This window comes from Octopus bimaculoides, chromosome 11 (assembly GCF_046866305.1).
Source record: "Octopus bimaculoides isolate indiv1 chromosome 11, ASM4686630v1, whole genome shotgun sequence".
In the NCBI taxonomy this organism is placed as follows: domain Eukaryota; kingdom Metazoa; phylum Mollusca; class Cephalopoda; order Octopoda; family Octopodidae; genus Octopus; species Octopus bimaculoides.
Window position 1 is genome coordinate 43001332 of NC_142938.1, and position 25333 is coordinate 43026664.

A 25333-nucleotide genomic window follows, 5' to 3' on the forward strand; every position below is an offset into this window, starting at 1 on the left:
CTATGATGCTCCCCCACTACTTCTGCTCATGATCAGAGATGCACATATCGTCAGCCACCAAGGGACATGCTCAACTGGTTAAGGTCAAACAACTGAGAAGCAAATCTGTGGTATTAAGCTGTAGCCCATCTTTTTATACCAAGACAAAACAATGTACATGATAACACTTCCAATCAATTAAGACCAGAAGCCATGAGAGCCACTGCCTGGTACTGCATCCGGGCATTATTATTATTATTATTATTATTATTATTATTATTATGAAGTGGTATTAAAAGGTTCCCAGACTAATTATGTTTAATCAAAAATAACTTATTTACCTAAGTTTTAACATCATCTCCTTTGAAATAGTCCCCCTGTGCTGCAAGGAATCTAGCCTGGAAGTTATTTTCTTTAATCAAGTTGAGAACCTTCTGTGATTTGCTCTGAATCTTGACAACATTGTTAAAACAGTGACCTTTGAGTTGCAATTTCATCATGGGGTAGAGATGGAAGGAAGCGATACCACGTTGTTTAGCAAGAAACTCATGAGCGAGGAGAGCTTGATGATGGGGGGTGCATTGTCATCTTTGTGCCCCACAGATCTGGTCACTTTTGCTGAATGTCCTCTCTCAAACATTGTAGTAGAACTCTTGATTGACAATCTGGCCCTGGAGGACGAATTCTTGATGCACAATACCACATTTCCCAGGGTGACACTTGTGGCAGGTCTTCGAGATTGCTCATTGTTTTTCAGGATGTTGTTCCACTTTTGAAGTGCTCATGCCACTTGAAACATTGCATACGACCCATTACCTCATTGTTGTAAGCCTGTTGAAACATGCTCAAAGTCTCTGTAGCAGACTTCTCAAGTTTAAAGCAAAATTTCACATTGGCACTTTCTACTTGTCCATGACAAAATTACATGTATACTGTATACAGCATGTATACTGTATACTAGAGTATACATGTGATAAAAAAAAACACAAATTTAGCAACTTGTAAAGTAAACACAGTGATGTCACTCAGCACACTGCCTCATGAAGGTCACTGCTAACTCTCACTGTGCATGCAACTGTATACTGCCATCCATTGGTGCACTACAGAATTAATCTGGAAACTTTTTTTTTGATACCACCTCATATTATTATTATTATTATTATTATTATTATTATTATTATTATTATTATTATTATCATTATTATTATTATTATTATTATTATCATTATTATTATTATTATTATTATTATTATTATTATCATTATTATTTCTCTTCATCACAGGTTTTGTTGGAGCTCCGGGAGTCTTGCACGCATAGTGGGTTTGCTACCTGCAACCTACAGTACCATGCTATCCATTCTTTTCAGTTATCTAATACTTTCCTGATTATTCTGGCTGTGTATTATTATTATTATTATTATTATTATTATTATTATTATTATTATTTTTATTATTATTATTATTATTATTATTATTATTATTATTATTATTATTATATAAGGTGGTGAGCTGACAGAATTGTTAGCATGCCAGGCAAAATGCTTGGCAGCATTTTGTCCGTCTTTATGTTCTGAGTTCAAATTCCACTGAGGTTGACTTTTCATCCTTTCAGGGTCAATAAATTAAGCACCAGTGAAACACTGGGGTTGATGTAATCAACTAGTCTCTCTCCTTGTGCCTTTAGTAGAAAAGATTATTATTATTATTATTATTATTATTATTATTATTATTATTAGTATTATTATTATTTTGCTTAGGCATAACAATACTAACAACCTGGTCTTACAATGTTACAACTCAATATACATATGCTTCAGAGCAAAGTATCAGCTGAGTGCAGAGCAGTAAAATAAAAATAACAAATGAAAAGAAATTATGTCATAAACTTCATTAACTTACAGCTGCTTCTGCCATAAGATTCAATACCCTCATAGTTGAATGCTTGTGTATGATTCTATAGATTCATTGGAGCTTCAAACATGAAGTGCAATTTTATTTGAGAAAGCATTTACATTTATATATATATATATATGAGCCTGGTGTTGCCATCCGGTTTCACCAGTCCTCAGTCAAATCGTCCAACCCATGCTAGCATGGAAAGCGGACGTTAAACGATGATGATGATGATGATGATGATATATATATATATATATATATATATATATATATATATATACATGCAGCAAATCATTACCAACAAAAAAGCATAAACATATTGGGAAATGAATTCAGGAGATTAGTATTTAAAAATCTGATGGCTAACGGTAATAACAGAATTACGGAGGGGGAGCAATAAGCAGCAATAATAACATTGCAATTAGTAACAGAGTTTTTAACCTCTCTTCCTCTAAAGAAATTTTCAAGAAGGCGGCCCCCCTACTACACCAATGCTCTAGCCAATAGTGGCTTTAAGGATAAATTTATATATTACCCCTCTAATATTAACAAGAATAATAACAATAAACCTAAAAATAAACTTAGGAAAATAATTTGGTTGCTCCCCCCACTTTCCCTTTATGTGAAAACTCCTAGACAAACATTTTCCAGAAAAATCACAGGCACAGGAAAATATTTAACAAGCACTCAGTGAAATTATCATGTAGCTGCTGCCCAATATGGAAAGCATCATTACATGAGGACAACACCAATAGCCTACTCCCAGTGGTAACTGTTGAGACCCAGAAACCTGTCCACTTGACCAGGAATGTATGATTAAATCCATCATATATGAGGTAGAAGATACAGCAACACCAGATGATAACATAACCAGTAAGAAGAGCTATATTGGACTATGTGAAAGCAAATTCAAAAATTGCTATGTTAATCACATATCTTCCTTCGAACACCGGGACAAAAGTAAAGCTACTAAGTTGGCTAACCATGTATGGGATTTGAAGTTGATACCATACCACATACAATAAAATGATAAATAATCAGAAAACCCATACTATATGTTAATGGATCAAAAAAAGGTAAGCTATGCATAGCTTAAAGAACTCAGATCCTTTTCAGATCTAAGAACTCTAACACACTGCTGAGTTCTAGATCAAAAATTTTCAGCAGTTGTAAGCATATGACTAAGTTCCTGTTGACAAATCAGAAAGTGTCACCCTCTCCAGGTTGAACAGCTGTACAACAGACTCTAATCCACTATCTTTTCAGCCTTATATTTTATGTTCAAAGGGGATATAACTCTAATTCTCCCTCCCCACTTTTGCTGCTTACTATTTTCTTTTTCATTTTCCAGCTTTTCAACCTTCCACCTTTGTATCTACTTCTTTCTTGCCTTTTCTCTCATGCCATCATTCCATTTTTAGTTTGTTATGTCATGTGAGCAGTGCCAGATGTGTTAAAAAATACTGTCTGACATACTCACATCACATGAAACTAACAGTAGCACATAAATAAATATTGTGTTTATTAAATAACATTTATCTCTCACTAGATAGATTACTTTTTTTGTTGATTTTACCATCACGGACCAATACATTATATATATACATATATGTATATGCATGTATATATAACCTTTATGTATGTGTGTGTGTGTGTGTGTGTGTGTGTGTTTGCATAGTATATAATATATGTATTTGATAAATTTAATTCTTAAACCATCTCATTTGCTTTTGATTCTGCAGTATCTTTACAGTCGAGTGATATTCAAGATTGATGAAAAATGTAAAGAATATGTCAATAATATCTTGCTAACAGTAGCCAAATTGAATGTAAAACAACTTGGTTTTGATAATGTTGCAGAGCATCTCATCATTTCAATCCTGTCAACATACATTTTAAGCAGGTAGAGAAATATGTACATTCAGTCTCTGATTCTTTATAGGGGTGCTGTTGGCTCTTTGTTAATTAGGTTTTTTTTAAATTTTAAATATATTTTGGTGTGTTTGTGTTTTATATAGTTTATATACAATATATATATATATATATTATTACTAATACCACATACTTAATGTATGTGTGTTGTTTAAAAGCTAGAAGTTGTGGTTTATTGTGAAGGAAAATATCCCTTTAAACATGTACAATGTTAAAAACTACAATATACTTCAGAACTAAGCATAACAAAATCACCCTGGAGGTGATCAAGGAAGCAGTAAAAATATATTCCGTTGTATTTGCAGCTTATCAGTACTGTGCACTTGAGTCACTTCTGAAATGAAATTGAAATCTCTAGCCTGAAGTATATACAGATAGTGTAAAAACTATTTGCCAACTTGCAATGTTGCTGCACAATTAGAATTCAAATTATGCAATTGAAGCAAACATGTAGTGTTTAAACATCAGAAGCTGCAGTTTGTTGTCCAGGAAAAATCCCTTTAGTAATGTATAATGTTAAAAAACACTGTAAACTGCAGCTTCTGGTTTTAAATAACACACATATATTAAGTAGGTGGTATTGGTAATGCTTACATTGAAGAGTTGTTTCAGTTGCATAGTCCTAATCAGTATACAGGGTGTCCCAGAACTAACAAGCTATTTCAGTGAAATTGGATAATGTTTTTGAAAACTCACTTTTATTTATGTTTATCATGTTTAATTATGTGTTAAAAGTGTATACATTTTAAATTTTGTTTATAATTCTATAATCTTATTTTTATTCCTGTTGGATCCCATCTATCTGTCCATGAGAGTTTTTTTTCAATTTGGCTGCAATTATTTTCTCTACCTCCATCCCCAGGATGGAACAATAGTTTAGCTAAACTTAACACATTCAGTTAGAAAGTGCAGGAGCTAACTCCTGAAATGCTTCAAAATGTGTTTCACAACACTAAGGATGCATTTGAAATTTGCAGCGATACAGTCAAAGCACATGTTGGAAATTTTCAATAAATTTTTGACATAAGATTTATAAATCTATTTGTTTTGGTGTCATAATTAATTAATAAGTATAAAATTCTATTAGTTTTTGTTTTTAAATTTGCCTGATTTCATTGAAATAGACAATTAATTCTGGGATACCCTGTATTTTATATACTTAAAAAAATACCTTTTTATATTGCAACGTGTTTCTTTTTAGCATTTTAAATATATCAAAAGATTACTGTTATTTATTTCATTGCCATTAATAAAACTGAAACATTATTTCAATATGGAAAATTAAGTGTTAAAACGATGATGATGATGATGATGATGATGATGATAACAGCAACTGTAGCAGTGATGGTAGTGGTAGAGTTGGTGACACTGACAATGATGATGATGGCGGGAGAGGAGGAGGAGTAGCAGGAGAAGGAACTATAGTTTTGACCTTGTTACCAGAAGCTGTTGAATTAATTGCAGCATGTCGATTTTAGAATCTGAAACTGTAGGTTTGATCTTGATATGTAAAAACTATATGCATGAAACTATGTGTGTGTGTGTGTGTGTGTGTGTGTGTGTGTGTATGTATATATATATATATATATATATATATATGTGTGTGTGTGTGCCCGCGGCATGTGTAAGGACTTTCGAGCGAGATCGTTGCCAGTGCCCCTGGACTGGCTCTTGTGCGGGTGGCACATAAAATACACCATTTTGAGTGTGGCCGTTGCCAGTACCGCCTGACTGGCCTTTGTGCCGGTGGCACGTAAAAAGCATCCACTATACTCTCTGAGTGGTTGGCGTTAGGGAGGGCATCCAGCTGTAGAAACTCTACCAAATCAGATTGGAGCCTGGTGTAGCCATCTGGTTTCACCAGTCCTCAGTCAAATCGTCCAACCCATGCTAGCATGGAAAGCGGACGTTAAACGACGATGATGATGATGATATATATATATATATATATATATATATATATATATATATATATACAGGGTGCATAAGGTATTTGAAGATATACCTTTTTCGGGTCATTGCTGCATATTTTGCTAACTTTGTATAATCATCGTTTCAGAAAATAATAATGGCAGACCCTCAGCTTGCTCAAGAAATGAAGAGGCATGCTGTTATTGTGGTTATAAAGACTGAGAATAGTGATTTAGAAATATCTTGAGTTTTAAAAGTTGCCAGATCTTTCGTCTACAAAATTTGCAAGGAGCTAGAGACTGAAGATGGAAACATATCACCAGTATCAAAGCATGGAAAGTGTTCTTTATGCTCTGAAATAATCAGAACACCTGAATTTATCCAGCAAGTTCAACAGACCATTGATTACAATCCCAGAAAGTCCATGAGGTCAACTGAAAAAGATCTCTATTTGTCAGAAGGAACAGTCAGAAATGTTGTCCATGAAGACATCAACTATAAGTCTTACATGATGAGGAAAAGTCAATTTGTCAGAAAAAGCAAAAGAAAATCACTACATCTAAAAGGCTCTTAAACAAGCTGAAAAATCCAGCAGAAGAAGATTTGATTTGGTTTTTCTCGAACGAGAAAAACTTCGACCAAGATCAAAAAGTCAACCGAAGAAATGACAGATGGTTATGTGCAGACCCTTCTGAAGTTCCAAGTGTTAGGCATACAAAATTTCCTGCAACTGTCATAGTTATAGAGGTTGTCAGCAATGAAGGACATGTGATACCGCCTTACTTCTTTCCACAAGCTGCTGCCTACATTGAGGTCCTGGAAATAATTGTTAAGCCTTGGATAGACAATGTATGCAATGGAAGGCCACATGTGTTTCAGTAAGACTCTGCACTATCACACATGGCTCTAGTAACACAGGAATGGATGGTTGAAAATTTTCATGATCCCATAACCCCTAACATTTGGCCTCTTAATTCCCCAGATCTCAATCCATTGGACTATTACATGTGGAGCATTGTTGAAGGAGAGGTCAATGAACATATCCATAATATCAAAGATTCTATGAAAGCTGCCATAGTCAGAGTAATGTCCAAAATGAACCAGGACCACTTGATTCGAGCATGTAGATGATTTAGATCTCATATAAAAGCAGTTGTTGAAACTGAAGGTGGCTTTATTGAATAACGTTATAGAAAAGGTTTATTTTTATCTACATAGCCTTTTTTGATAAATAAAGTTATTATCTGTTATCATATATCTGTTTTATTTTTATAAACATAAATCTGTCCTCAAATATCTTATGCACCCTGTATATATAGCTTATGTTAGCCTGGGGCTATAGTAGAAAGCACTTGCCCAAGGTGCTACACAGTGGGACTGAACCTGAAACCACATGGTTGGGAATGTTTGAGAAATTTACTTCCAAATCATGAGGTCTTGGGTTCAATTCCACTATGTAGCATCTTAAGCAAGAGACTTTTACCATATTCTAGAATTGACCCAAGCTTTGTGATTGTAACTGGATTGGCAAAAAGTGTGCAGAAGCTTGTTTGAGGATTGTACCTTAACCCTTTTGATACCAACCTGACTGAAACCTCCCCTGATTCTATTATATAAATTCCCTATTTTTAAGTGATCTAAATTAAAACCTTCCATCAAAATTTTATGGTAATTTATGTTCCGAATATCAGATTAATAATGATATAGTTACTTTACTAAGTTTTTCATTATTCATGAAATTTGTTGAATCAAAGGCAGTGTATTTCAACAGAAATATGGTAACAAAAGGGCAAAAGTGTTAATTTAAAGTCCATATTTGTCACATTGTATCTTGCTGATTCTACCTAAGAATTATTCTAAGGGTACTTACTGTATCAGCCACTCACACACAAATTCAATGGACAGGAGATCAGTTGAACAAAAAAACTGAGTATTTATATCTGAAATCCATGCTGATTCAGTTATTTTTCTCCAGAAAACCCTATAGATATTACTGTATACAGTCCCACCTACTCTTATATAATGCAAGGTAGTCATGTACATGGGTGGGCCAAAAATCCCACACTAGAACATTTGACATTTATATTACCAGGGTCAATAAATTAAGTACCAGTGAAACACTGGGGTCGATGTAATTGACTAGTCCCCTCCTCCACAATCCCAGGCCTTGGGCCTATAGCATAAAGGGTTATTATTATTATTCATTTCTTCATCTTGTACAAGTATGTGTATTCATCATTATATTACTTATTTTATTCAATTTAAAAATATAATTGAAGCATGTCCTTAACTATGCCAGAGCATATTGCCTCCCTCTTTACTATAGTTCCACTTATTTGAATGTGGGGGAGGGAATCTTTGCCTTGTGAGCCACATAGTACTGAGTCAATACAGTTGCCAGGGAAATAAGTAGTTTGATCATCATGGGACTCGTTGTACAATTTAAATCGATATACATATATGAAAATAATGAATATTCAGGGCCATAACTTTTGTTTGAATTACTGGGATGAGGTGTTATTGTTACTATACCCTTCAGGCAAGCGTTTTCATTTTGCTTGTTAGAGTCACAACATTTCAGCCAGTGAACTCATCAGTCTTCTTTATGCATCAGTTTTAAAATTTCAAACCAAAACCTTTATTAAATCTATTCATGGCAGAAGATTGTTCACACTCAGTTGTCCTTACCAGAGATATACTTGTATTAGTTATTCTCCTAATTGTGTTGTTGTTTTCTTATTCTTCTTGAATCAGAATATTTATAGATTGAATAAACCTAGAGATTGAATTCACATCCATCAGAAAACACTTAATACTTACCCTTATATTCACTACTCCTTTGTCTTGTTGGTAAATTAGATATGGAAATTAGGAGTTTTCAACCTAATATTTTATGGCTGTAGGTTTAATATCGTTACTTTCTTAATTAAAGACCTCCATATGATATTCATTACTATGCTAAATTGACTGAGGAGGTTATCAAAGTTTGACATATGTGCTGATTCTTTCAATCATCTTATCTTCCAGTTTTGATCCTTATCAATTATTTTGATTTTGTTTCACAAAGGGTGGTAACTTTCTTTTCCCCGCCACAAATAATCAGCCATAATCTGTGGGTATATACATGATTTGTGTCTCCCCTCAGACTGCAGCTTAGTGTTCCTTGAGCCTTACTCTTAGAGGGCAACTGGTCTCACTTTATATTCACTGTCACAATTGCATGTGACAGAATATATATTTCCTGGTCATAATTTTATATGATCAAGTAGGAGAATAACTAATGTGAGAATATCCTTGGTATGAACATTAGAATATAAACAATGTATCCTCATGTATTTAATAAAAGATAAAGTTTGAAATTTCAAAAATATTACCAAATATAGCAAGCACCTGAAGAAGGCAGCAGGATACGACAACCACAATGTTGTGATATTAACAACTGAAATGAGGACGTTAGTCTGAACACATCAGTGTATAGTAATTTAAAGCCATTCAAAATAAGCAGAAAGTCATGGTTTATGTATACAATAAGCTCATTATTATTACTACTGTTGTAAAGTAGGGAGCTGGCAGAATTGTTAGCACACTAGGCAAAATGCTTAGTGGCATTTTGTCTGTCTTTACATTCTGAGTTCAAATTCTACTGAGGTTGACTTTGCCTTTCATCCTTTTGGGGGGTCAATGAATTAAGAACCAGTTATGCAGTGGAGTTGAGGTAATTGACTAGTCTCCTCCCCTAAAACTTCAGATTATTACTACTGTTGTAGCTACTTAAAGACAATGATCTTTCTACATAGTTTCCTCAATTCATACAAAGGCAAAACGTAAAACTAATATAAATTCTTTATACATCCTGAATTTTAGCAAATTAAAATATTCATTTTTTTTAATGCAGCCAACAACTAGCTGATCGTACATTAGACATAATCACAGGGTTCCATTTCATAGACCAACATCTGCACTTAATTGTACTTGAAGGACTCCAGACCAAAGCTATTACTAAAGTGATTAAACTATTTCATGATATAAATGCTGAAGGTAAGACTCTACTTCACATTCTTACTATCTTTCATCTTTTACTTGTTTCAGTCATTTTAGACTGTGGCCATGCTGGAACACTGCCATGAAGAAATTTTAGTTGAATGAATCAATCCCAGTACTTATTTTTATTTTAAGCCTAGTATTTATTCTACTGGTCTCTTTTTACCAAACTACTAAGTTACAAGGATGCAAACACAAGTGGTGGTGGTGGTGGAGGACAAACATAGACACACTTACACACATAAATATATATATACATATATATATGTATATGTATAGATGTATGTGTATACATGCATATATATAGATGTATATGTATAGATGTATTTGTATATATGTATATATATATACATATATATATATAGATTTATATGTATATATGTATTTATATGTATATATATATATATATGTGTGTATATATATGTATGTGTATATGTATAAATATGTGTATGCATGTATATATGTGTATATATGTACAGATATATATGTATATATATATGTACGTATATATACATGTATGTATGTGCATATATATATATATATATATATATATATATATATATATAAATATGTTTACAAGGGGATTCTCTGAGAACAGGATAAAGTACATTTCACTGTTATAAAGCAAGCAAAAAGATTTACCTTTATCATACATATGATATTGACAACATGTGCTATTTTGTCATGCATAAAATGACAGCTTCCAATTTCTGTTTCCTGACATAAGTGAAAATGATCAAACTTTAAACCTCTATAACTTTTTAAAAACATTTTTTCTGGAATAAATGAAATAACTCCAGCAATTTAGTTTGGGCAAGTGTATTATTGTACCAACATTGGAATAACCAGGGAACATCGAAGGATCAACATCAAGAAGTAAGAAATATTATTTACATATCATCATCATCATCATCATCGTTTAACGTCCGCTTTCCATGCTAGCATGGGTTGGACGATTTGACTGAGGACTGGTGAAACCGGATGGCAACACCAGGCTCCAGTCTGATTTGGCAGAGTTTCTACAGCTGGATGCCCTTCCTAACGCCAACCACTCAGAGAGTGTAGTGGGTGCTTTTACGTGTCACCCGCACGAAAACGGCCACGCTCGAAATGGTGTCTTTTATGTGCCACCCGCACAAGCCAGTCCAGGGGCACTGGCAACGATCTCGCTCGAAAATCCTACAGGAGCCAGTCAGGCGGTACTGGCAACGGCCACGCTCAAAATGGTGCATCTCATGTGCCAACCGCACAAGAACCAGTCCAGGGGCACTGGCAACGATCTTACTTGGCTTGCCGGGTCTTCTCACGCACAGCCCATTTCCAAAGGTCTCGGTCCGTAGTCATCGCCTCGGTGAGGCCCAATGTACGAAGGTCTTGCCTCACCACCTCAGCCCAGGTCTTCCTGGGCCTACCTCTTCCACGGGTTCCCTCAACTGTTAGGGTGTGGCACTTTTTCACGCAGCTATCCTCCTCCATTCTCACCACATGTCCATACCAGCGCAATCGTCTCTCTTGCACGCCACAACTGATGCTTCTAATGTTCAGCTTTTCTCTCAAGATACTTACACTCTGACGGGTATTCACATTGACATTACACATCCAACGGAGCATACTGGCTTCATTCCTTGCGAGCTTACGTATGTCCTCAGCAGTTACAGCCCATGTTTCACTGCCATGTAGCATGGTTGTTCGTACGCATGCGTCATACAGTCTGCCTTTTACTCTGAGTGAGAGTCCCTTTGTCGCCAGCAGGGGTAAGAGCTCTCTAAACTTTGCCCAGGCTATTCTTATTCTAGCAGCTACACTTTCAGCGCACCCACCCCCACTACTAACTTGGTCGCCCAGATAGCGGAAGCTATCGACTACCTCTAGTTTTTCACCCTGGAATGAGATAGAAGTTGTTTCCTGTTTGTTTGCAGTCTTTATTGCACCTGAACATCTGCCACAAACAAAAACTAACTTGCTAGTTAACCTGCCTTTGATGTTGCTGCACCTCTTATGTGTCCATAGCTTGCACCGGGTACATCTTATAGAGTTACTACCTACTCCTTTTCTACATACTGAGCAGGGCCATCTACCTGAAGGGGTTTGTGTTTTATCTACCTTCCTACTTATTAGGATTTTGGTTTTAGCTAGGTTGACTCTAAGGCCCTTCAATTCTAGACCTTGCTTCCACACCTGAAACTTCTCCATTTGCCTGACAGGTAGTTAGAGACAGTAGTACTTGTAGTGATAGTGAAATTTTTTTGCTCGTGACAAAAAGGTTGCTGTCTGCCAGTAGAGAGGGAAAGAGTAAGGAATGCACGGTGCTGACTGGAAAGAAAGAAAGGATAAAGGTGGCTCTGTTCTGATTGGCTGTATGCAAATGAGTTCATTACTGGGATCTGGAACTCTCGTGGCAAAAAAATTTCATGTCCCTGCAAGCCAGTGCAGCATAACCAGCCCATTTAAGAGTACCCTTCAATCATTGAACAATAAACTGTGCTTGCGAAGACCTGTTGAGTCAAGTGAAGTCATTGTCATGCCTGACTGGCACCTGTGCCGGTGGCACGTAAAAAGCACCATTCGAGCATGGTCGATGCCAGTGCTGCCTGACTGGTCCCGTGCTGGTGGCATGTATAAAAGTACTATTTGAGGATGGCTGCTGCTAGTGCTACCTGACTGGGAACCAGTCAGGTAGTACGTAAGGTAGTCAGGTAGTAGTGTGCTGGTAGTCAGGTAGTCAGGTAGTAGTATGCTGGTGGTACGTAAAAAGCACCATTCAAGAATGGCCATTGCCAGTACCGCCTGACTGGCTTCCATGCTGGTGGCATGTGAAAATCACCATTCAAGCATGGTCGATGCTAGTACCACCTGGCTAGCCCTCATGCCGGTGGCATTTAAAAAGCACCCACTACACTCTCAGAGTGGTTGGCATTAGGAAGGGCATCCAGCTGTAGAAACCTTGCCAGATTAGATTGGAACCTGGTACAGCCCTCTGGCTTGCCACTCCTCAGTCAAACCGTCCAACCCATGCCAGCATGGAAAGCGGATACTAAATGATGATGATGATGATGATGATGATGATGATGATGATGATGATGATGATGATGATGGAAGAAAGTAATCTATTTAAAGTGCTGTCTGTGTAATAACTAAACATTAAGTTGCTGTACAATTCTTAAATATTGATTTCAAATTTTGGCACAAAGCTAGCAATTTCAGGGGAGGAGGTAAGGCAAATGCAGCAACCCCAGTATTCAACTAGTACTTATTTCATCCACCCCATAAGGATGAAATGCAATGCTGATCTTGGTGGAACTTGAACTCAGAACATAAAAATGGATGAAATTCCATTGAGCATTTTGTCTGATATGCTAATGACTCTGCCAGCTTGCCATCTTACAATTTTCAAATGTTACCAAATTTTGTCACATGGAAGTGACTTTGAAGAAGGAAGAATAATGCCAACATGTAGACATCTAAAGTAAGGAGTCCTTGAAGTAACTTATTTATCATTGTATATTGCATTGTTGAAGAACTTTATTTCAATTTCTGGATGAGACTTTTACATACATTTGCAAAAAGATTGAATGCAGTAAGTTCTTAGTTTCTTTTGCACCAATACATGTTTGCATAAATCAAAAGTTGTGAAATTTGAAGCTGTATGTGTCTAGCCAAATCAGAGAGATTAGCAACAGTGTCCTGTCACTAGTATTATATTGTGTCCATATCTAGAATATTTAATTCTCCAATGTTCCAGTTTATCTGGATATAAATAAGTGCCACTGGGCAAAACCAGATCACAACTATGAGTAATATCAACATTTGAAAAATTTCTGAAGTTTTAAGCAAGATATAGAACTGCTTTTTTTAAAAATATTTTCACTGAATGGTTTAATGCAAGGAATCAGTACAAATATAAGTTGTCTTTTTTGTGTTACAGGGTTCACCATGCTGTATAATACAGATTTTGTATGTTCTGAGCGTCTTTATCTCCCACTGAACACAAACATTTTGAAAATTAAACTCAGTTTATCACTGTCGAAAATCCTCAAGCAGCCACTTTTATATGTCAGAAATGTTGTGCCACGATCATGTTTTGATTGTGTGATTCGGCTCTCTAATGTAAGTTACCATGTACAAATAAGGATGCACATACAATTTCAAATATATATGTAAATACTAATATATATATCAGAGCATATATGTACACATCTGTGATCATAGTTCTTCATTTTAATCTTGTTGTGAAGTCACAATCAGCCATACTGTTGCATAGCCAGAGCTAACCATAATGACTCTGAGAGCTCTTTTCTGTTCACATTTTTTATGGGGCTCTCAAAGAAATAAAATAAAAACAAACCTATAATTGGTTTAAGATAGTAATGCATTGATAACTAAGTATCTATCTATCTATCTATCTATCTATCTATCTATCTATCTATCTGTTTCTCTGTATATACATACATACATACATACATACATACATATAAACCTACTACATACATACATATAAACCTACTACTGCCTTGTCAACTTGTGGAGATAAAGCTTGTGTATTACATATATATATATATATATATATATATATATATATATATACATTGGGTCATCCATTAAATAATGTGATTTTGTCAATTGTATGAACTAAAAGTCAGAGGATGATGGGATAAACTAACTGCATCAACTTGCTATAAAAGCAAGTAGTAATTTTACCTTGTACTTATTCTTAGTGCAAGTTTTGAAGAGTGCAGTTCGATTTTAATAGTTATGGGGGTCAGACAATAAGTGTAAGCCAGTGTCAACAGTGGTTCCAGAAATCCCGAGCTAAAAACTACAGCCTAGAAGACAAGCCTCGTCCTGGAAGATCTGTAGAGATTGACAAAGATGTCCTGCAAACCTTGGTGGAACAAAATCCCATCGTAACTGTTGAGGAACTAGCAGAGAAGCTTGGATTCGGTCATTCAACCATTCATTGACACCTGTGTGCCATTGGAAAAGTCAGCAAATTCGGTTAATGGATTCCTCACAAACTTTCTGAATCTAATCGCATGCAGAGAGTGAATGTTTGCTCTTCTTTGCTGTCACATCTCACGAATTAACCTTTTTTGGACTGAATAGTAACTGGTGAGGAGAAATGGGTTCTCTATAAAAATGTCAAGTGCTGAAGAGAGTGGGTAGGGAGAGAAGAAACACCAGCACCCCAGGCTAAAGAAGCTCTTCACCCACGTAAGGTGTTGTTATTTGTTTGGTGGAGTATGAAAGGTTTAGTCCACTTTGAACCTTTAAACCCAAACCAAACGATAACAAAGGAGATCTAGTGCAAGCAGCTTAGTGGCTTAAGTCAGCACTAGAAGAAAAGCCACCATCTTTGGTTTCAAGATGAAAGGTGTTATTTCATCAGGATAATGCTCAGCCACATACAGCAAGAATGACATTCCAAAGGCTGGAGCAGTTTGAATGGGAAACGATGTCCCACCCACCATATTCACCAGGCACTGCCTCATCTGATTATTATTTATTCTGCAGTCTTCAAAATCATTTGGATGGAAAAAATATGAATTCTGTCGACAAAGTCAGAACAGTACCAGAGGAGTATTTTTCGTAATGGACAAGTGAATTTTGGAAGAGGAACCTTGCAAGTCTACCAGATAGATGGAAGACCATTGTAGGAAATGAAGAAGAGTATATTTTAGATAAGAAAAGTACTTTGTTTATCTTAATTTTGAAAAATAAAAGTATTAAAAAAAACGCCTTATTTATGGGATAGCGCCATTACTCTGATATACATATATATATATATATATATATATATATAACATCATCAGTCCAAGGAATAAGGCTAACCTTGAGCTTGCTAGAGAAGATAGTATGCAACTATCTTCTCTAGCAAGCTCAAGAGAAATTTTATGATCTGAGTATCCTGAATCCAGAAAGGAAATATTTAAAATATGTCAATCAGTGGTCTGAGACTGTAACTATTTAGGAGAAAGCAATACAATGCCTATCCTGTAGTCCAACAGTAATGCCAAACACACTATGACTCATCAAAACAGCTAGCTCAAAACATTTGACAATAACCAACTACTTGGGATGTTTAAGATGAATTTCTTCAAGAACAGCATATATCCAAATTGCAGTGGTCATTCCTTCTTTATGATTTCCCCATGATTCATGTGGAGGTGACGGGGAGATTTGCAGTAAATTGGAAGTTGGGTGGCTACTCCCTCAAATCTCAGCTCAGTCAACTTGTACAGAAGGACCTTCAAGCTCCACCTACCATCGGGGCTGAAGGAATTCAAAGCCACTAAGGTGAAATCAATCAAGTATATTGCTACTGTCTGAGAATGAGTGTATCAGACATGTCAACATATAAATGGCAGTGTGGAATGAAAGCTGTGAAGGGAGCTGAAATGTATTGAGAGTACAAAGAGACTGTTGGAGCAGTCTGTGAAAGACAGACAGAACTTAGTCACTAAAACACCAAGAGGTGGAACAGTGTTCAATACCAAAGGCAAGAAAGGGCTCATAGTGCAGAACATCTGAAAGGTAAAAGAAGACAATACAAAAACAGTAGTTTTTCTGTCTATGTACTGTCGCTGACCTCTTTCTAGCCCCAAATAACCTTAAAATCTGGGCAAAGAACAACACCTACCCTGCAAGCTGTGTGAAGCAACTCTTCGCACTCTGAACCACATTTTTGACCAGATGCTGTAGACCACTAGAAGAAGACTATACAGGCTCTTAAAGAAATTGTCACGTGAGTGGACCTGCAGAGAAGACGTCACCACTCAAAGGTATCAGATTCTTTAAAGAATGTGATAAGACTCCTAAGACAAAAATAGCTGTGGGAAACTTGTACATATATATATATATATATATATATATATATATTAGAAAAAATAAGGTACTCAGAGATCTGGATGGTTGTACATTTACAGATTTTTATTAATATGTCACATGTTTTTATAAATCATATATTAGCGCTTTCTGAAGAATCTATTAGAATAGATGAAAGTGCTATTTATGATTTATAAAAACATGTGACATATTAATAAAAATCTGCAAATATACAACCATCGAGATCTCCGAGTACCTTATTTTTTCTAATATATAATACCTGTACAACACCTCCAAATCTTCTGATATATATATATATATATATATATATATATATATATATATGTATATGTATATATATATATATATATATATATATATATATATATATATGCATACATATATACATACATATCTATCTATCTATCTATCTGTCTGTCTGTCTGTCTGTCTGTGTCTGTCTGTCTGTCTGTCTGTGTCTGTCTGTCTCTCTCTCTCTCTCTCTCTCTCTATATATATATATATATATATGTGTGTGTGTGTGTGTGTGTGTGTGTGTGTGTGTATACCATAAATTCTCGAGTATAGTCTGCCCTTGAGTATAATACGCAGGGGATTTTTAGGGGGCTGTACATCTGAAAAACCTAAACCTGACAGAATAAGTACTAGGCCTTGACTAAAACTCATTAAGGCAGTGATTCAGCATGGCCTCAGTCAAATGACTGAAACAAGTAAAAGAACAAAGAATACATGCATGCACACACACACACACACACACGTACACACACGCATACACACACATGCACACACACACACACATGCTCACTCACACACACACACATGCATGCACACACATTGGCCTACCTAGTCAGTGGGCTGGTATTATTCAAAACCTACAACTATGTAAGGAAGTATGTTGTGATCAGTGGTGCATAAAGACAACCAATACTCAGTTCCATACAGTGATACAGTGATATATCTATACACACACACACACGCACAGATTCACACATATGCACACTTACACATACATACATACATACATACATACATACATATATGTATTTATGTATATATATATATGTGTGTGTGTGTGTGTGTGTGTGTGTGTGTGTGTGTATATATATATATATATATATACGTTTATTTTACAGTTGATTAGATGCAACAGGCTGATGGATGCTGTATACCATAAATGTTTTCCTGATGCAGAGATGATACGATCTCTGACTAATGTATTTGCCTCCTTCACACCAGAATACATTAAAACTGAGGGTGAGGATAATTTGATTTTAATTCTTTTTTTTTAATTAAGAATAAATAGAGAATAATTAAGAATAAGTGGAGGAATCATAATTAGATGTTTTAGGAATTTGATAAGTAGTTTGGTAATCTGCTGTGCTAATATTGGACGCGTAAGAATTTATCAATAAAGCCAATATCATATTGTTATATTTTGGGATATTTTTGTTTTAACCAAATAACCACATACACTATATATGCATTCTTCACTTCGGCCTTATTATTATTATTCTTGTTTTAGTATCCTTTGTCTGAAATCTTTCGCCACACACATTGTGATCTCTTCAATGATGAAAGATTTCCAGACAAAGAACACTAAAATAAGAATAACAATAAAGCTGAAGTGAAGAATGAGTATATAGTGCATGTGGTTATTTGGCAAGAAGAAAAAAAAAAGCACATGACCCTCCCCAAATATAACAATATCTGTTTCAGTAGATGATTTCACATCAGGCATCTTGCAAGACAAATACATAAACGTACCAATATTGTATGTTTTCTGGGAAATATGACTTTGTGTGTGTGCATGTGTAGTAAGGTTTGTGTGTGTATGAGAGGGAAGTGTAAGCATTTTTTTCCTAAATATTATGGAATATATATGTCTTCAATAGCAATGGCTAATCTGGCTGATAAAGAGGATATTGAAGTTGATATAAAAGAGGATGCTGTACCAATTCCAATGGAATCTTGCCCACAGATGAAAAAAGATGAGCGCCATAAAATAGCCAACTTTATAAAACATAATGTTGTAAGTAATTTTCTCTAGCTACCAATTTCTTTTAGTAGTAATAATTAATTGTTGTACATTTTAACTTGGAATAATTTTGTATATTGATATATCTATAATATTGGTTTCAAATTTTGGTACAAGGCCAGTAATTTTAGGAGAAGGGTTAGTTCATTACATTAACTCCAGTGCTCAACTGGTACTTATTTTATGAACTCGAAAAGAATGAAAGGCAAAGTCAACCTTGGCAGCATTTGAACTCAGAACGTAAAGAAGGACAAAATGCCACTAAGCATTTTTCCTGGCATGCTAACAATTTTGCCAGCTTGCTGCATTATGATTTATTTTTAATATTGCTTTCAAGTTTTGGTAGAAGGCCAGTAATTTCAGGGGAGGGGATTAGTTGATTACATCGACCCCAGTATTCAACTGGTACTTATTTTATTAACCCTAAAAAGCAAAGTCAACCTCAGTGGAATTTGAACATGAAGATGGACAAAATGCAGCAAAGTATTTTGCCTGGTGTAATAACAATTCTGCCAGTTCACTACCTCATGATTTATCTATAATAATACCAACAAATGCACTATGTTTTATACATGTATTTAGTGATTTATTTCATTACATTACAATTAATGATATACTTTGTTGCTGAAGTAGGAATAATTTGTATCATGGAAATAAAAATTCATTGTCATAACATAATTTTTTTCCTCACAGAGTATTCATTCCTAGTTGACTTACAAATGCACTATGCACAAAATATGTTAAAATAAACTTAATTATTATTTTCTTGTAATAGTAGCACATTTTATTTCTGAAACATTTTCTTTTCTGTTTTAACAAATATATAATATTTTATATTTACTTAGTTATTCTTTCATCATTACTTCAACAAATATGGTCAAAGTTAGACTTTCCACATCAACTCAGACTAAGATTGAAAGTTGTATGCTGTTCTTACTAAAAAGTTGAAAATAGTACACTATCTATTGACCAAATTTTTTTTTTGCTTTTATTCATCACATAATTATTTGTTGTTAACTCTCAGTGGTCTGAACATTAAATTGTTAAGACTAATTTATACATTAATCTAACTCATTCCTATTCCTCAGTCTGAAGGGTCCTGGGAATGCTGAAATTACAGTACCTTTTTAGTTTAGATTTAAAAAAAAAGATGAATATTTTGCTCAGAGGAATGCAAAATGGTAATTATGAATATTTCTCTTCTTTCTCTGTCAAGTAGGTCATAGTTTGATAGCATTCAAGTGAGATAATTTCTAACGAAAATTAGTAGCTATTTCAAAAATCCTGGAGCACAATAAATAAATGAATAGCCAAAACAGAAACAACTTATCGGTGTTCACAAAAAACAAAAATTATATGTTTATATGTTTATTTTCAGAAAATGGTACATCTTCAAAGTGAAGAAAACAGAATGAATGCAGTGCCTCAGAAGATGGTGGAACTCAAGCAACCACTTGCAGAGATGCAGAACTATTCAATTTGTACTTTTAACTCAATAGAGTTAGCTAAACGGGAACTAGTGAATACATTGGTAAGATGTATCTTGTAATTCTACTGGAGGTAAATGTAGTAAAAAGCTGACTAGCAGTATGGGATCATGTACTGTAACCAGTGGTGGCTTGTAGATAAAATTAATTGGGGTGCTGCATCAGAAAATGTTTAGCCATTGTTTTAATATTGTGTAAATGGAAACAAACATATAAAAAGAAAATTTATACATAAACTTGATCGGTTTGCATTTTAGCCACTGCCAGATAGTGTATTTAATATGTTCACTGAACACTGTTGTGAATTCCCATCTTGTTTTTCAAAAATCTCCCCTAAATCACAAAATAAGGGGGTAAAATCTGCCCTATTTTGCAAATCCTGGCAGAACATTGTAGCTGGAAGCAGGATAATAATCCAATTCTACACTTCATCACATTCAAGAATATAGACACATTTTTAAGCACAACACATGCGAAGTCAAAAAGAAACACTACCTTTCACCAGCACACCAGGGTCAGCACTATGTGAAACACAGTGCTCTCTTTCCCTAGCATGCAGCTTCCTATCTTGGACATGTGAGGATGTGCACAACAGCCAAACACTGCATTGCTGGAACTGAGAAGCGCACAGTTCTGTACAAGGATTTTTGTATTTTTTTCATAAACTAGGGGATGGCTACTAATATTAAACTTAAGGATTATATAATGTACAATTATAAAGAAAGAATTAAAGAAAAAAGGACTCATTATATTGAATGTTATCGATAATATCGAGTGGAAATAGTGGGTGCTGCAGTTCTGCAGTGCCTATACACAAGCCGCCACTGACTGTAATTAACCTAACACTATAGGGTCTTAGCCAACAAGCCAAGGTCTTGGAGGTTTTCTATATTTTCCTTGGTATAGCTCTGTGTTTCTGGAAAAAACACTTAACTGCAGTTAGTTAACCCTATTTGGGTGTAAATAAATTCAATGAAATGAGAATATGGTAATTAGTGGGAGCACTATAACTGAAGTGTATTTCAGTTGTTTTGCCCCAGGTCAGCCCTGGTCAAATAGAACTCTAATAAAATATTTTTTTTATTGAACTATGGTTAAGTATTTCATCAAAGATTTTATACTTAGCACTTGAATTTTGTAGGGTATGATATGAGGGAGATTTTGTTGCTATTTCATGCAAGTTGATGAGTTCAAATATAATATGCTTATGGATAGAAGATGATCAACTCTTTTGATACCAGCCTCCCTGAGATTACCCCAATTCTTTGACCACACTGATCTAAATTTTAACCTTTCATCAAAATTTGATATTAATTTGTTCCAAACACCTGATTAATAATGACAAATTCTTCATTATTTACAAAATCAATTAAAACAAAGACAGCATATTTCAATAGAAATCTGGTAACAAACAGGTCATTAATGACAAAATTATTTTACTAAATTCTTCATTGTATTGATTATTAATTGCAACAAAGGCAGTGTATTTCAGCTGAAATACACTAATGACAGGTTAATGCCTCCTGTACTGTATTATTTATCCAAAGCCTGAGGCTGTCAAGTAGGCAAAAATGATATAAAGTTAAACTAAAATCTTTTACAGTATTCACTTTCATTCCCCTAGAATCTGGTGTTGAATCCTGCTGTGGACTGCTTTGTCTTCTATCACTGTTATTTGTTATTATGGACTCAATAAAAAATTTCACATATTGAGATAAATTGAAATAAATTTACCATTGATTCTTTGAACTTCATTGTGCAATTTGTCTGTATTTCAATTCTGGCTGTCCTGTTATGTTTTGGTCACAACTTGTTGCTTAAATAGTTTCATATTTGTATATTTATATTCATGTGGAAGATAGAAATGGTGAGTGAGAGATAGAAAGATGAGGTGAGAGATAAAGAGGTGAAGGGATAAGAAAGGAAGTTGATAAAGAGTAGAATACATTATTTTTATTTCCTATTTTAGGACAAGAACACATTATATACTTATGGCCCTGAGTTCCATCACTCAATGACGTTTCCACCTGTCAAGGATACATCAGTGAAAAGTGAAAAACCTGTAAAGAAAAACAGAAGGTGGATTCTTGCTCAGCAAAAATCTATCCTTCAACGTCATGCACCAGTTCAGAGACCCTCTGAAGGTAGATTGGAAGAGCTATACCAGGTATTTAATTTTAACAGTGCAATTATTTCCAGAATTAAAAAAAAAAATTCAAATAGTTTTAGGTAGTGACTTATAACTCATCAATTGCAGATGTCAATGTAAGGATGACTTGTTGACAATGATTGACATGGGCTAAAAGACTAAAGAATAGCAGTTCCTTAAATGGATTTCTTGCAGTATTTATTCCAGCTCTTTGTGTTCTAAGTTCGAATCACACTGAGGTCAACTTTGTCTTTCTTCCTTTCAGGGTTGATAAAGTACCAATCAGTGTGGCAGACTGGCAGAATCATTAGAGTGCTGAATGGGATACTTAGTGGTCTTTGTTCTGGTTCTTTGTATTAAAGAGGTCAAATCTAGCTGTGGTCCACCAGCCACCATGGAAGGGATTGAATCCTTACCCAGGTGCACATCTATAGGTAAAGTTGGATAGCATTAGATCCATGGTATTCAACCTACCGAGAGCAGAAAATACCTGATGATGCAGAAATATCAATGAGAAGGAACAAGTATTTTATTTATGAAATTATAACAATTGTTTTAATAAAAAAAGTACTTTATTCAGTTAAGAATTAAATTGCTAAAGGCTTAATGTGATGAATTACAAAGTTTGATGAAAGATCTTTAAACAAACTCAAAATGCAGAACATAATTCTAATTTTATTTTCACCAGAATTTGGTAAATTTATACAAAATTCATGCAAATACATAAATTAGACAGCTGCTTTTATTCACTTGTTAACTTTCTTTTTAATCTAATGTTTTTTTTAATCCTTAGAATTTTCCCTAAGTCATAATCGTTCTGTCTTACTTTGTGATATAAAATATAGGCTACATAAACTATGGTGGCTGATATCTGTAAGTTGACAAACTCAGTCAGATTACTAGCCTGGTGTTATATATCTTAGGCAAGACAACATTCTTGTAGCTATTGTCACTTATATGAGATCAAAGACAATACACAGTTACTACTACTACTACTACTACTACTACTACTACTATCACCACCACCATTGCAGACACTTTGGGCAAGTGTCTTCTACCATAGCCTCAGGCCGACTAAAGCCTTGCGGGTGGATTTGATAGATGGAAACTAAAAGAAACCCATTGTATATATATATGAGTATGTGTGTATGTGTGTATATCTATGTGTATATGTCTTTGTGTCTGTGTTTGTTTCTCCATCTCTGCTTGACAACTGATGTTGGTGTGTTTTGTCTCCGTAACTTAGCAGTTCAGCAAAAGATTTTCATAGAATAAGTACTAGGTTCAAAAATGAGTCCTGGAGTTGATTTGTTTGACTAAAACTCCTCGAGGTGGTTTTACGAGTGGTTTTCATGCTTTAGGAATGGTTGCTTGTTGCTTGAAGACTAACCTTGTCCAGGGCAACCGTCGACCTCCCCGAATGAATGAAGACATCATGGAAATTCATGAATTGATCTTGGAGGACCGTCACTAAACAATTGACAAACTTCTTGATATGAATGGTGTGTCCTGGAGTTCCTGCCAATGAATTTTGAGCAAGGAATTGTGAATGAAAAGAGTTGCAGTAAAATTTGTGTGTGTGTATTTATCTGTGTGTTTTATGCAATGTGTCTTCATGTGTGTGTGTGTGTGTTTGTGTGTGCATTGCACTTATACTTGTTTGAATGTTGCAGTTGAATGTATCAATATTTAATGTCTATTGACATGTGACTATAAGTGTACACAGTGGAGGCGCAATGGCTCAGTGGTTAGGGCAGTGGACTTGCGGTCATAGGATCGCGGTTTCGATTCCCAGACCGGGCGCTGTGAGTGTTTATTGAGCGAAAACACCTAAAGCACCACAAGGCTCTGGCAGGGGATGGTGGCGAACCCTGCTGTACTCTTTCCCCACAACTTTCTCTCACTCTTACTTTCTGTTTCTGTTGTGCCTGTAATTCAAAGGGTCAGCCTTGTCACACTGTGTCACACTGAATCTCCCCGAGAACTACGTTAAGGGTACACGTGTCTGTGGAGTGCTCAGCCACTTGCACGTTAATTTCACGAGCAGGCTGTTCCGTTGATCGGATCAACTGGAACCCTCGACGTCGTAAGCGACGGAGTACCAATACACACAAGTGTACACAAGAATGTATACGGGCATAAGTATACACGTGTGTATTTGCATGTGCTTATGTATGTGTCATTATGTGAGTATACGCATAATACTTACTATGTATGTGTGTATAAGGACATATATGTATGTGTATGTTTACATATTAATCGTGTGTATACATATATGTATGTCCAGATGTATGTCCTTTTATATAAGTATATATATGTATGCATGTGTGTGTGTACATATATATATATTTTATTCTTTTATTGGTTTCAGTCTTTTGATTGCAGCCATGCTGGAGCACTGCCTTTAGTTGAACAAATTGACCCCAGGACTTATTCTTTGAAAGCTTAGTACTTATTCTATCAGTCTGTTTTGCCGGACTGCTAAGTTATGGGGGTGTAAACACACCAACATTGGTTGTCAAGCGATAGTGGGGGGACAAATACAGACACACAAACATATGTATACACACACACACACACACACACACACACACACACACATATACGACAGGCTTCTTTCAGTTTCTGTCACCAAATCTATTCACAAGGCTTTGGCTGGTCCTAGGATATAGTAGAAGACACTAGCCCAAGGTGCCATGAGGTGGGACTGAACCCAGAACCATGTGATTGGGAAGCAAGCTTCTTACCAAAGAGCCATGCCCATATATATATATATATATATATACATGCATACATGCATATCTTTATATATATGTGTATGTTTATACATACATATATATATATATATATATATATATATATAAAAATATATATATATAAAAATATATATATATATACATATACATACATACATATATATATATATATTTGTGTGTGTGTGTGTATGTGTGTATACAAATACATATATGTATATATATATGTACATACACATGCATACATATATATACCTATACAAAAGTACATACATATGGACATACATATATGTATACACACAAATCA

General features: G+C 35.1%; 1 protein-coding gene across 2 annotated transcripts in view; it reads left to right on the forward strand.

Annotated features, from left to right (window-relative positions):
• The window catches only part of LOC106878961 (uncharacterized), an 82309-nt gene that overhangs the window by 46559 nt on the left and 10417 nt on the right, over nt 1-25333 (forward strand). For both annotated transcript variants that reach the window (XM_089359871.1, XM_089359872.1), the window contains 7 exons: nt 3618-3778; nt 9614-9756; nt 13685-13866; nt 17736-17856; nt 18495-18631; nt 20016-20168; nt 22094-22291. In XM_089359871.1, the coding sequence (XP_089215997.1) occupies nt 3618-3778; nt 9614-9756; nt 13685-13866; nt 17736-17856; nt 18495-18631; nt 20016-20168; nt 22094-22291 (1095 nt within the window). The remainder of the gene's footprint in view (nt 1-3617; nt 3779-9613; nt 9757-13684; nt 13867-17735; nt 17857-18494; nt 18632-20015; nt 20169-22093; nt 22292-25333) is intronic.